Source organism: Peromyscus eremicus, chromosome X, assembly GCF_949786415.1.
Source record: "Peromyscus eremicus chromosome X, PerEre_H2_v1, whole genome shotgun sequence".
Taxonomy (NCBI): Eukaryota; Metazoa; Chordata; class Mammalia; order Rodentia; family Cricetidae; genus Peromyscus; species Peromyscus eremicus.
In genome coordinates this window covers 81,777,851-81,792,369 of record NC_081439.1, presented here as the reverse complement: position 1 = coordinate 81,792,369, position 14,519 = coordinate 81,777,851, and the positions used below count along the sequence as shown (strand labels likewise).

Sequence of the window (14,519 nt, the reverse complement as noted above, 5' to 3'; positions counted from 1 at the left end):
TGTAAACTGGACAGGATTGAAGACTTCGCCCTCCTTTTCCTGGATGAAATGGTACCCTAAGTGATGAAATAACTTACTTAACATGACAAATTTGTGGCAGTGCAACTTGTCACTTTGTGGACACAGTGTAATAAAAGACACTGCTTCATATTTATTTCATGAACCTTTGTTTTTTTTTCTTTTCTTTTCTTTGTTTTATTTTGTTTTGGTTTTGGTTTTTCGAGACAGGGTTTCTCTGTTTAGCTTTGTGCCTTTCCTGGAACTCACTTTGGAGACCAGGCTGGCCTCGAACTCACAGAGATCCGCCTGCCTCTGCTGGGATTAAAGGCATGTGCCACCACCACCTGTGGTTTTTTTCTGAAATAATTTTTCATCTTTTCCTTTGACTCACTCAATAAAGACCTTCCTAACCCTGGATACGATATTGGGATGCTAAGGTGTATTTCTAAATGGTCTTAGCACAAATAAAATATCACCACGCTAAGGCTTTATCCTAAGACTCTAAGGCTTTTGCTCTTACATGGTAACATCAAAAAAGCATGAAGGAACTTAAAAGGATGAGCAAGTCAGCAGCCTCATTTTTATACTGAGACTATTATACCCTTCTTCTCTTCTTCTTCATCTAGACCTTTGTTTGCTTGTTTGTTTGTTTGTTTAAGAGCCTGGAGCTAGGTGTGGTGGCACATACCTTTAATCGAGCACTCTGAAGGAAGAAGCCGATGGATCTTTCTGAGTTCCAGGCCAGCCAGGGGTACATAGTGAGACCTTGTTTCAGAGGAGGGGAGAGAGAGAGAGAGAGCAGGTTCCTGGGCTGGGTATAGTGAGTGACACAGGCCTGGCTGCCCAGTATTTGTGAACTAAAGAAAGAGAATCTCTACTTTGAGGCCAGTTCAGGCTATACAGTGAGACCTTGCCTTAAAACAAACAAATACCACCACCACCAAACTCAAGAAATTCACACAGACGGAAGAATCTGAGTCCCTTGATATAGGAACTTTTCTTTCCAGATTTTCAGTCCATAATCCACACTATGTCCTCCAAATTTCAAAAACCTTTATTTTGAAAGAATGAGCGAAAGAAGACAGTTATCAATTACCAAGAACAATGACACTGAAGAAAATACAGTAAGTACTCTCCCCACACACAACCCCCGCCCCCTTCCCATCCCTGGCACAATATTAAAACCATCAAAGCACATTTAACAAAGAGAAACAGCAGTATGTAACTACGAAAGCTAATTTCCATACTGCTCAATCCAACTAACCCATGTCAAACGTCCTTCCCCTAGTCAAACTCGACCCACTGGAATGCTGAAGAGGTGTACAACCGACATTTCTGGGTGTAGTTTGGACTTTGTTAACATTAGCAAAGTTCAGTGACAAATCAATAGGAGTAGAGGACTCATCTGATAGATAAACACTGGCTATAGCTTCTCTATTCAATGTCAGGTTTCAGAAAACCGCTAGGGCTGGAGATTCGAATTTTTAACAGGACCAGTGGCTGGTCTTTCAGTGGAAACTGTGGGGAAGCTGTCAGATCCTGGTTGGCTACTGAGAATAGTGAAAGTGAGGCAGCTTTGGTCTTAAAACCAATTTTGACTGTGGCTAGTAAAAGCTTGTTAATTAAATTTCCAACTGCTAGCCAGAGCTCAGTAGGTTGGGCTCAGAAAAAGGCAAGGAGAAACCTCCTACTGCATCGCTTGAAGACCCAGAATATTGGCTGCATATGTCCCTTGTTTGAATTGAACTTGATGTTGAGTGTTTCACACTTGAAAGTTGAACTAGAGGCTGATTAAATTGAAGAAACTCTTCTCATAAAATGGTGAGTTGTTTACAGCTTAATGCAGAGAGGGATTTCCATCCCACGTGGAAATAGGTTCTTTGTTTTCTACCAGAATACGATTCTCTTGACAGGAGGGTTCCTTTATTCTACCTTTGCTGGCATCAATTTATAAAGGGAAGGATACATGTGCAGGATTAGTTCAAGATCAGAGCCTCCCCTACACATGTGTGTATACTCACACACATGGCAGTTAAATACATTCCCCCACACATAATCTCACAGTCACATGCTTGCTGGAGTCCACCTCACAAATACACCTCAATAGTAGCCATATACATGAACATGCAGCAAGATGTGAGCATTGCTCCAGAGTGATTAAAGGTGGTGCACGAATGTCAATGTGGGGAGGTCATTTTAGGGTATAGATGTACACAAGCCAACTAACTTGCAGTTTGTATTTTTCTCTTTTCCCCCAAGATAAATAAATCAAATGAAAAACACACACTGATATCTTCTTGGGTGTCAAAGAGGCAACTGCCTAGAAGGTCCTAATTTTGCACTTTCAATTTCTTATGACACCTTCACTTTGCCCTGCGGGGCCTTCTCATATAAGGAGGGTTGCTCCTCTGCACTCTCAGGCAAGGCCTTCTTCTCAGAAGACCGGTCTTCAGGCTTGCGGGCAATCAACAGGCGGCAGGTAAGCAGGATACCAAACACCAGAGCATGCGCATAACGTTTGAGAGGATCACCGACCAGCTGGTGGAAGAAAAGCACAGCCAACACCAGCAGGAGCAGGAAGAAGTTGGCCACATCTTTGGGACGCCCGGGTACCAGGGTCATGACGATGCCACAGGCCACTTCAAGAGCGCCAATACTTTTTCGAAGGAGAATGGAATTGATGCCCATTTTCTTCAGCAGAGGAAGGGCTCGGACATAGCTCTTGTAAGCACGTTTCTAGAGTGGGGATATCATAAGGAAACCAATGCATTAATCACAATTTTAACATCAGAATGAAGAAAGCACCAGCAAGGGTCTTTTTCCCCCTACCATCACCTTTTCACACCAACCGAAAGTATTCCATTTTTCACCCTGTCCTTGAAATAAAACCTTGTGAGTAGGGTAAGAAAAGAGGAGACAATCTGTTTGGAATCTCTGTGATTAAAAATGTAAAAAGTGTGGGGCTGGAGAGATGGCTCAGCAGTTAAGAGCACTGGCTGTGTTAGGCATGGTGGCACATACCTTTAGTCTCAGCACTTGATGGGGGCAAAGGCAGGCTGCTCTCTGAGTTCAAAGCCAGCCTGGTCCATATATTGAGTTCCAGGACAACCAGAACAGCATAGTTTAGAGACGGTGTCTCCAAACAACCACAACAACTAAAAGAGCACTGGGTACTCTTGCAGGGGACCAGGGTTGGATTCCCAGCACCTACATGGTGGCCCATAACCTTTTCTAACTCCAGTTCCGTGGGGACCTGTGTCTTGTGTAGCACTGCACAAATGTGGTGCACAGACACACATACAGAAGAAAAACACTCATACACATAAAAAAAAGTAGATGGAGCTATCAAACCACAAAGAAGGCCCTCAGCTGACCCAAACCTGCTAGCACCTTGACCTTGGATTTAGCTTCCTGAACTGTAAAAAAAATAAACGCCTGTTGTTCACAAATGGCCAATTTGTAACATTTTGTTATGACAATCTGAATGGACTCAGACAGGCATCAAGAGTAATAATGCAGCAAATCTGGTCTCCTACTACTTTTTAAAGTTGCTGTCTGTAAATCACTAAGAAACTAGAAGAAATTCATCAAACCCATAAAACTGGTCCATGCAACCCATATCCACACTTTCTAGTACTTGCTTTGTCCAAACCCAAATGCAAGACAATGCATGGGAAAGCCTCACAAATTTGGACTTCCTTCATTGGAATGTATGGTAGGTTTTTAAAAAGCAGAGTTAAAGTCTACATTTTAGACTCTACCGAAAATGCTGATCAAATTAAAAATACAATGGGGCTACAGTTGACAGAGTCGTTGCCTAGCAGGCATGAGGCCCTGGGTTCAATCCCCAGACTGCATGAATCAGGCATGTCGGCACTTGCCTGTAGGCCCAGCACTCCAGTGGTGAAGGCAAGAGAATGAGAAGTTGAAAGTCATCCTCAGCTACATAGTTAGAGGTCAGACTGATACACATGAGACCCCTGTCTCAAAGAACAAACAAATCCTGGTTCCATTCACTGACTCAATATTTATTCTTTCCATATGCTAGGCACTGTACTAAGTATTCTGAATGCAAATATGAATCTTTCACAAAGAAAGCCTTTTCTTTGTTTTAATTAATTAATTAATTCTTCTCATATTTTGCATCCCAACCACAGTTTTGCCTCCCTCCTTTCCTCCCAGTCCCTCCCCATGCCTGGCCTCCCCTCTCTCCCAGATCTACTCCTTCTCCTTTCCCTTCAGAAAAGGGCAGCCCTCCTAGGGATATCAACCAAACATGGCATATCAAGTTACAATAAGACTAAGCACATACCCTCATATCAAGACTGGACTAGGCAACCCAGTAGGAGGAAAAGGGTCCCAAGAGCAGGCAAAAGAGTCAGAGAGATTCCCCCACTCCCATTGTTAGGAGTCCCACAAGAACACCAAGCTACACGACCATAAGGTAATATGCAGAGGACCTAGCTCAAACCCATACAGGCTCCGTGACTGTTACTCCAGTCTCTGTGAGCCCCTGTGAGCCCTGCTTAGTTGATTCTGTGAGGCCTTACTTTCTTGAAGCTTGAAGTTTAAAAGGGAAAGAATAGACACTGAAATGTGTAAGTGTGTTAAAGTGTTGAGTGTCTCATAAAATAATGTAATGGGTATAGTCATAAAATAATGTAATGGTTATAGTGGAGACACACCAAATCTCCTCAGCTGGTGATAGTGGGAGTGAAATCTTAAAAGAAAAGCTGGTGTTTACAAGAACAGTAAGGGCCTGGCAAATGGAGGAAAATGAATGGGTTAGAAAGGCCCTAAAGTAGCCGGGCGGTGGTGGCGCAGCCGGGCGGTGGTGGCGCATGCCTTTAATCCCAGCACTCGGGAGGCAGAGGCAGGCGGATCTCTGTGTTCGAGGCCAGCCTGGTCTACCAAGTGAGTTCCAGGAAAGGTGCAAAGCTACACAGAGAAACCCTGTCTCGAAAAACCAAAAAAAAAAAGAAAGAAAGAAAGAAAGAAAGAAAGAAAGAAAGAAAGAAAGGCCCTAAAGTATAGAACAGATAAATGTGTTGTGAGCACTACCTCACTTTGGTGTGTACTGGAGCAGGGAAGGGAGGGGAAACAATGAAATAGAGGAAAAACATATAGACTGCATGGTGGAAAACTTAATTGTGCTATGAAGCTTTGGACTTTGTCCTATAAGACAGTGAAAGCAACATAATCTGATTTTAAGGGATGTCTTTTTAGAAACCATGAGGATGTATCTCAACAGGTATACTTGCAAACAAGGAGATTGAATGAGATGCTTAAACTAGCAATATAACACACACACACACACACACACACACACACACACACACACACACACTCAAAAACCCCCAAACAAATAAAAAATATAAAAACAATTCAAAGACTGAAGCTGCAGCTCAGTTGGTAGAGTGCTAGCCTAGTATGCAGGAGGCTGAATGAATTGGGCATGTTGGCACATACCTGTTAATCCTAGCTTGGGAGGAAGAGGCAGGAGGATCTCAAGGTCAAGGTCAATCTCAGCTACAAACTGAGTTGGAAGCCAGACTGGGATACATGAGATCCTGTCTAAAAAAAAAACAAAACAAAAAACAAAAAACAAAAACAAACAAAAACAGAGAAAGGAAAAAGAATTCTAGAACCCACAAATAGGAGAGAAAATAGGTGAATTTGTCTTTATGTATCTGATTTTACTTACTATGATCTCCAGTTGCATCCATTTTCTAGCAAATAATTCCATTCTCCTTTATTGCTCAATAAAACTCCATACTGTAGCCGGACGGTGGTGGCACCCGCCTTTAATCCCAGCACTGGGGAGGCAGAGCCAGGTGGATCTCTGTGAGTTCGAGGCCAGCCTGGTCTACAGAGTGAGATCCAGGACAAGCACCAAAACTACGCAGAGAAACCCTTTCTCGGAAAACAAAACAAAACAAAAAACCTCCATACTGTAAGAGGAGACTTCTGCCCAGGAGGAGAGAAGAGAGGGAGATCTGTGATTGGTATGTAAAATGAATTAAAAATTTCTTAATAAAAAAATAAAAATTAGAAAAATGGACCATGTAAATTTGTGCATTAAAAAAAGGAGACTTTGGGGGATGGAGAAAAGGCTTAGCAGTTAAGGGCATGTACTGCTCTTCCAGAAGACCCAAGTTCAATCCCCAGCATCCATGTGGGGTGGCTCACAACCACCTGTGACTACAGCTCCAGAAGATTCAAGGCCTCTGACCTCCATAGGCACCTACAGTCATGAGATCAGTAGCTTGGTAGTAGTTCAATCCCAAATACGTACAACACACACACACACACACACACACACACACACACACAGAGTTTTCAAAGGCACCAAATGAAGGAATAGTAAGGTCAGGCCTCAATTTGTACAACTGTAGACTGAAGAAAAGTTAAACTTACATCTCTATTAGACGTTTTTCACTATTCCTTACTATAGCATACATTTGCTAGGTATTGTAAGTAATCTATAGATGAGAATATGTACATAAATAATGTAAATACTAGATCATTTTAAGTGAGACTTGAGCATCCAAGGATTTGGGTATCACTCCACTCTTGTCCCTACCCTGCTCCTGAGCATGTGAAAAAATGTTAGCCATAGTTCTTCCTCCCTCTTCTCACCTTAGGTTAGAGAAAGGAATTTTTGGAGTGAAATTGAAAGAGAGATTTGCCAGGTACAGTAAATTCTAGGTCCAAGGAAGCCAGAGCCACATGAGTTAAAGATGTTGCTGAGAAGTCTGCCCCTTTCCTCCATGGTTAACCTGCATGCACACCACTTGCCTCCATCCCACCTCCACCTCTTTATCCTGGTGATAGATCCAAGGGCTTCTTTAATGTTTATGAGGACCATTTTCTCTCCATTTCTTTTCAAGACAGTTTCATGTAACCCAGGGTGGCCTCAATATCTCAATATGTAGCTAAGGTTGGTCTTGTACTCCTGATCCTTCTCTCTCTCTCTCTCTCTCTCTCTCTCTCTCTCTCTCTCTCTCTCTCTCTCTCTCTCTCTCTCCAGGGTCTCCTGTGACCTAGGCTAGCCTCAATAAGTAGCTGAGGATGCCTTTGAATTCCTGTTCCTCATGCTGGTACCTCCCAAGTGCTAAGATTACTAGAGTGAGTCACAAAGCCCACCACGTTCATTTTCAAAAGGACCACTCTTAATTAACACTATGGTTTTCAAGGAGGAATTCCTAAATCCTCAAGTGTGAGCTTCTGGAGGATGCTCAGAGAGGAGAAGATAAGTTTCTTAGAGATCCTACAGTCCCTTCAGGTTCCAGAACTTCCAGATATGCTCTGAGTAGCTTCTCCAAATGTCACCCCTCCAGCATGAATCAATTAACATTCAAGAATAGATTCTTATCAATGGTGTTGTGGAATCTCGAAGCCGCCATCCTCCTGTCCCTGTAACCACCCCCAGAAGAAACCTTATTTTCAGCATTGGGAATCAAACCCAGGGCCTCACACACGAAGCTAGATAAATGTTCCACCATTGAACCCTTGTTGCTTCTTTCTTTCCTCTTCTTTCGCAGGAGAAAACCGAATGTGGTAAGGCATTTCATCACATCTTTAGTTCTACGCTGAGCAGACACACATAGGACCTATTGTCCATGACTCCAAATGGAGACTGTACAATTCGTTAGAAATGTGATGATAGTGACATTATAGGGAGCCTAGTGTTCTTTCTGCTGCAGAGTAGAAGAGAGACATCAAAAGACTCCTACCACTGCCAGCCCCTTTCTTAATGTTTGGGGCAGGCCAACTCACTCCTAACAACAGAAGTGTCCCGTGTCATGAATCTGTAGTAATGAGATCCCTAAAGGCATTAGTGGTATTGATGGTAAAAATAAAGAGAGCTGACTGACTCACTTTCCCAAAAAGCTGTCACAATTCACTTTTTTTTAAAAAGATTTATTTATTTATTATATATACAGTGTTCTGCCTGCATGCATCCCTGCAGGCCAGAAGAGGGCAGCAGACCTCGTTACAGATGGTTGTGAGCCACCATGTGCTTGCTGGGAATTGAACTCGTGACCTTTGTAAGAGCAAGCAGTGCTCTTAACCTCTGAGCCACCTCTCCAGCCCACAATTCATGTTTTCATATCTGCTTTTATTTTTCCATTCAAATGAAGCAGACCCTGAAACCATAGTTTCCTGAAGAGGCCAAGCAGTGGGAAACAAAAGTGTTGAGTCAAATGTTTCAAATCTCTTCAAAGGCAATCATGCAGCAGTTTCCTTGGACCTGTATTTGTTTTGTTGCTTGGATAAAATTACAGGTATCTTATTGCCTCGGTTTCCCCTTTTATAAATTAGATGATTGTTTTGGAAATGTAATCAAAGATACAGTACCATAGCTTCAAGTGAGAGTCACACACACACACACACACATACACACACACACACACACACACACACACACACACACACACACACACTGTTAGAACTCAGGAGAGTGAAGTCACCCTTGGAAGGGCAGTGACTGAAAAGGGCATAGGATGTGATGGAGCACTAGTCATCTACTTCTAGTGGGTACATACTTACGTGGGGATATTCTGAAATTTTCTGGAACTGTGCAATTATGTGTCATCTGTATGCTATACTCCAATAAAATTTACGTGGAGACTTATATGAGAGTGAAAGAGTGTGCTTACAAAAATATATTTTGCCTAAAAGTCTCAGCCTAGTTACTATCTTAGACCACATAAAACCTACACAAATGCTGCAAAATTTGCTGACTCACGTATGATTTTCATGAATTTTTGTAGGAAAAAAAGCCACCTGTGAATCATAGAACATTATTTGAATGTAATAAAAAGCTCATCACGCTAAATTGCCAACTATTCATATGAATGATAAGCACCTTTTCAGTGCTTTCCACTTTCCGTTGTCGTTTATACTTACCTAAAGAGGACTCTAACAAACCTGGTCCCATTAAGCAAAGGGAATCCTATCTACATTACTTCTTAGAGCAGGCAAATCTGTCCTCTACTGTTAAGTCAAAACCACTCTGAAACAAAGTCAGATGTTGGCCAAACTGAGAGTCTACAAGATTCCTGACATAGTTTTGATATAATGTGCATAGTTCAGCTTGTGTGACTAGCTGTGTGAACTAAGCAAGCCATGTCACATTTCAGGGTCTATTTTCTCTCTAAGGGAATAGATACACTGCAACACTTCCAAGAAGTCTAAGCATCGGTGAATTACTACCCTATCACCTAGTTGGAAAGCAATTAATGGCACTGATTGGAAGCATAAAAGATTGCCTATGGACATTAAATAAACTGCACAAACATATTGAGAATGTCTTATTAGGGTTACACAAACAGGGGAACATTTAACTAACTACAGATAACCAAATTAACAGAATCAACAAATCGTTTCTATGAGGGGATGCAAAGAGTCAGAGACTTACCCCATGGTCCCCAGGGTCCAAATCCTTTGGCCTCTTTGTGACAGAATTTTGGTGTTTTCTTACTAATACATATGTGGTCTCCTGTGCTCACAGGCTAGAACCACCACTAAAAAAAGCTGAGTACAAATTGCATACAAGTTAGGCATTCATATACCCCCAGTCCCTGCACAGGAAATTGCTTAGCAGCATCTGTAAGCACTGTCTCCCAATTCAAGTGAACTAATGAGGCATTCAGTCAAGGGTGTCTCCGATCATGCAGGATTCACTTGGGATATAGAAAACTGTATAATAACACTTCCTTAATCTGGGGGAGGTATGAGACAACACATACCAATTCAGAGATGCATGTGCTAATTCTGTAGGAGACTCACTGTGCATTACACTGCAGCACATGGATTCTTCAATATTATCTGATTGCATAAAGGTCTGTTCACAAGAGCACAGGAAAGCACATTTTGTTCTTCTATGCACTCGATTCTAGCCCTTTAAATGACCATTCAAATTAGTTAGAAAACTAAAATAAAGTCAATTATCAGCATCACCTACTCAAAGGTTTCCTTGAACACCTACTGTAGCAAGCACTGTCCCAGACATTACAAACATGTTGTCTCAGCTAAGGTTTACAACTTTTTGAGGTAGGAATTCTTACTCCCATGTTACAAATAAGGAAACCAAGAGTGCCAGAACTCTAACTCTGGCTTGAATGAATCCAAACCCTGTATTCTCTAGTCGAGCCAGGAGAAAAGTTCATAGTCTTTTTTTTTTTTTAAGCTCTTTCTTCAGTTATTCTTCATAGAGGGAATAATATCTAAGATAACATAATAGCTTTTATTATTTTCTTATTGAGACAGGGTCTCTCTATGTAGCCCAGGCTGGCCTCAAATTTATAGAAATTCACCTGCCTCTGCTTCTCAAATGCTGGGATTAAAAGTGCGCTCCACATGTCTAGCATATAAAGGCTTTAAAATAGAGATAAGAATAGACAGAAGAGAAATGTATATGTCTAAAATTTGAAAAATTGGTTCAGAAATAAAACAACCTCTCAAAATATAGATTGGGGAATTGAACTCATACAAAAAAGGAAGAAGAATGTTGGATATTTTTAAGAGTCAGTTATAGGTTTTATCAACCAAAAAAATTCAATGATCCCTTACACACATGGTTTCCAATCTCTTCTCTAACAACAGCGTTCCCTATGATCTTGGATGAATCATTAAACCCAGTGTGCTTCAATTATCCATTAGTAAAACAGAAAGCTCTAAGAAAATGAATCTACTACACAGAGATGTTCTAAATAAATAACATAACTACACCAGCACCACCCATCACCGTCTTGAAATCTTATGAGAAATACCACTGCAGTCAATATATGATGAACCCTGCTAGTGCAGCGAAGTCACTTCGAAATGGGAAATAATCATTCCATCTTTCCCAAGCTTGGTGTTCTGAAGGACTAGTGACCTCCTCTCAGAAACAAGCAATGGTTCCCGAACTGCATAATCAAGAATAAACCAGAAAAGACTGAAGGATGGTGATGAGGCAATGCTGCAATGACTCATTTGAATCATTCATTCACCCATCCATCCCACAAATATATATGTATATATAATATATTATTTTTTGAGAATATGTATTATTTGGAGAATATAATATATATGCTTTTGGAGACAGTGTCTTGCTATGTAGCCCAGGCTAACCTGGAACTTCCAAGTTTTTTGCCTTAGCATGCTGAGTGCTGTCCACAAATGTATACTGAGCACATTCTGTTCAAGAACTGAATACTGCCTCCCTTTCATATGGGCTCAAGATTAATGCTGGGACAAGCCTGAGCACTATGCAGTGGGCCCTATGTCAGAAAGCCATCAGCAGTCACACAGCCTGACATTCAGTGCAGGAGGAGACCCTGCGAAAGAGCAGTCTGAAAATCCTCTATCAGCTTCAGACCACTGCGACATCTACCTTCCAGTGAGATAGATTTCCACCCCTCCCAAAGCCCCATAGTACAGAAACACAGAAGTGAGTGCACACACACACACACACACACACACACACACAGAGAGAGAGAGAGAGAGAGAGAGAGAGAGAGAGAGAGAGAGAGAGAGAGAATTGTTTCCTACTGCTCTGTCAGAGTGTACCAATTTAAATCTTTTTCTGTATATGCCAGGAGATCTTCAGGCTGTTTTCTCTGGCTTTCATTAGGCTGCAGTAGACAGCTCCACTCCCTAGGAAGAAGCTCACTCTAAACCCATTTGTGGCTAGTACTCCTCATGAGCTCCTGCCAAGCTGGTAGGAAGCTTCCCGGTGGTGACTCCATCTTAGCTGAATTGCCTGCAGAGCTTAACACTGTTCTTAGGGTGCAGCTTGGGGGTCCTCTAAGGCAGCTGGGCAAGGTTCAGAGTACAGGAAGCATAGTGAAGAAAGCTATGTCCCTAAAGAAAGGGAAAGCTTAAAATACCTCTGGTGCACACACACAAATGTATAAATAAACGTACATATGAAAAGTAAAGCAAGAGCACATTCGTGCATTTAAAATCAAACCCTAAACTAGTCCAGCCAAGACAAAAGCATAAAAGCATTCCCCTCCACTGCTTCCCTGTCTTCCAACCTCTTCAAGCCCTTTGGTGGCTTCTGCCACCTCACCCTACCCCCTTCCCCAATGCAGGCAGCCTTGGCTACTTATTTTGACCTGCTTTCAATTCCATCTGGTCTAACATACTGGGAGGAGGGGAGATGAGGAGAAGCATATTAGGATTTGCCACTGGGGCTAGACCTAAGCCACCTTCCCCCACCCAAGAGTAATCCCGTGGTGAGGAAGAAACAAAAAGCTCAAGCCAGAGCTGTGTGCAAGTATTTTCTGAACATTTACAATCTGCCAGACTTCATCCATTTGCAGCTCATGTTGAGGGGCCTTGGAAAGCTCTGCAGTGGGTTCTAGGAGAGCAATTAATCCCTCTCAGTGTATGAGGCTATTCCTTCCCACCTTAGCCCTAAAGGAGAGACCCTCTTGCCTCTTTTCTCTCTTTCTTCTCTTCTTCCCTAAGCTCATTTCCATCTTGACCTTGAGAGCCGGGTAATGTGCTTACTCCCATTCCTGGCACTCTGGCCAAGGCTTCTAGAAGCAGGTTCCCTCCAACCGGGGCGGGGAATGGAATAGGCAAAGTGACAGGGGCCCGAGGTGAGAGACGGAAAGTGCTCGAAACATCTCTTGCTGTCTCCTAGTACTCCACTACGTAAGTCCTCCTCGCACCTAACTGGGAAAGGCGGCCCAGCCCCCAGTTTGCAGAGCTGTTTTGGCCAGTCACCTTCGGGCAGCATTGCAACTCTGCAGAGAGGAAACCTGCGGAGGGCCTGGCTCCTCCGGGCAGCCACTGGAGGAGGCATGGTGGGGATTACAGACGGTTCTGCAGGAGAGTCCCGACAGACTTGATCAATTTTGTAGATTAGCCTTCCCACCAAATAAAATCAAACAAAACATCCAGCTCTCCCCTCCAGGGAAGGGGCAGAAGCAGAAGCAGCTCAGTGACCTTTATTTGGGGCAAGACTGCTTTGTCTCCCACATCCAGATCGTGCCCAGGCGCCTAAAGGAATACTGTCAGCTCTGCACACGGGATGTGTGCTAGCTTTAGGAACCCGTCTCCTCACCCCACCCCCAGCTTTTCTTCTCTTTCCCCTTTGTTCCTCCCTAAAATATATAAACTCTGGCCAGCTAAACTCTTTGCTTAGAGGGAAAGACTCAGACTTGCAGACTGGCTGTGGCTGGGACTTTGGGTGTGTGCTGGGAAGAGGGACGGGCTCGTTGATGACAGGTGCTACACAGGTCTCAGCCCCCTGCTTGACTTAAAATTGGGGGTCCTCGCTGGGCAGCCCCTCCCCTAACTGGCATGCAGTGGCACCAAAACAGTTGCTCCCAGCACAGCCCACAATAAAATCGCTCTTGTCCAGCTGTTCCTTCCGAGCTGTAAAGTTGTTAGGGAGAAGGGAGGGTCCGGGGCTGAAGGAGAGGTTAAGAGAAAGGCACCGGAGCGGAGAAAGGAGGAGAGGTAGTCACAATCCCATAGGGGTGCGCTCCTCATTGCTCCTATACATCACTTACCATCTCACTGTAGGCATCCTTGCTGAGTCTGGGGGTCAACTTGATGGTCCCCATGAAAACAAAGAAGAGTCCCAGGGCCACTGAGAGGGCCACGATAGTTACGGTTCGTGGGGATGCCATGGGGTCGCCAAGGCAAGTCCCAACTAAACCTTCTGCTTTGCGCAGCCGGGGCTGTCAAGGCGCAGGCAGTTAGCACAGGGAGAGCTAGAGGCACGCTGCGGAGGCAGCAGGCAGAGAGAATGACAAAGGGAGAGGAGGGAGCTGGAGAGAAAAATTGAGAGATCGAGATTCAACCACTCTCACTACAACAATCGCTGGGTCCTAATGCCCTACGATTGCACCTCCCTGGCGTAAAGGACCGTGAAGAAGTTCAAAGAAGCCCTTAACTGAGACGGCAACTTCCAATTCCTAAGTGCAAAGGAGGCAGTTTATGCTTCGAGTTCAGCACCAGGAGTGAGGAGTTTAGAGAGATGTCCTTTGTACTATTTTACTAAGTGCATTTTTAATCCCCTCATACCTACCCTTCTGTTATTCACTCCCCATTTCAAACCTCATCATTTCCTTCAATCAAACCATCGGGCTTCATGAAGTCATGGGTGTCTGAAAGTGCTAACACTCAAGGGCGAAATTGCAAGCCCCACCTGGTGGCTCAAGCCTGGAATCCCAGTATTTTAGTGGCTTGGAGCAGGAGGATGGTGAGTTCTGGACCAACCTGGGCTACATAGATAGTTCAAGGCCACCCTGAACTCTTACCAAGAGCCCCTCTGAAAAATCATCCTCCCAAAAAAGAAAAGAGAAAAATTGTAAAACAATTAAGTTCTCAGGATTGACAGCAACCAAAGAAGGCATTATCTTGTACTTGCTTAAAAACCATGTTATGGTTAGCATTTAAAAACTTTCCCATGGGGCTGGAGACCTAGCTCAGTTTGTAGAGTGCATGCTACATGATACCCTCCCTTTTTACATTTTGATCCTATCTCTCAAAGATTTACCTTTCAGTGG

The 14,519-nt window shown here is 43.4% G+C and overlaps 1 protein-coding gene across 1 annotated transcript; it reads right to left on the bottom strand.

Annotated features, from left to right (window-relative positions):
- Positions 1 to 1,173: 1,173 nt before the first annotated feature.
- Positions 1,174 to 13,729, bottom strand: Tmem35a (transmembrane protein 35A). Its single transcript, XM_059251129.1, has 2 exons — positions 13,518 to 13,729; positions 1,174 to 2,736 (listed from the first exon to the last, which is right to left on the bottom strand). The coding sequence occupies exons 1-2, from the start codon at positions 13,635 to 13,637 to the stop codon at positions 2,353 to 2,355; spliced, it is 504 nt and encodes a 167-aa protein (XP_059107112.1). The 5' UTR covers positions 13,638 to 13,729; the 3' UTR covers positions 1,174 to 2,352.
- Between the last annotated feature and the right edge of the window lie 790 nt (positions 13,730 to 14,519).

Excerpts from the sequence above, each read along its gene's own strand:
- Tmem35a (XM_059251129.1), bottom strand. The coding sequence starts at position 13,637 with ATGGCATCCCCACGAACCGTAACTATCGTGGCCCTCTCAGTGGCCCTG. Across the intron at positions 2,737-13,517 it reads AGGATGCCTACAGTGAGATG|AAACGTGCTTACAAGAGCTA; the intron begins GTAAGTGATGTA and ends TCCCCACTCTAG.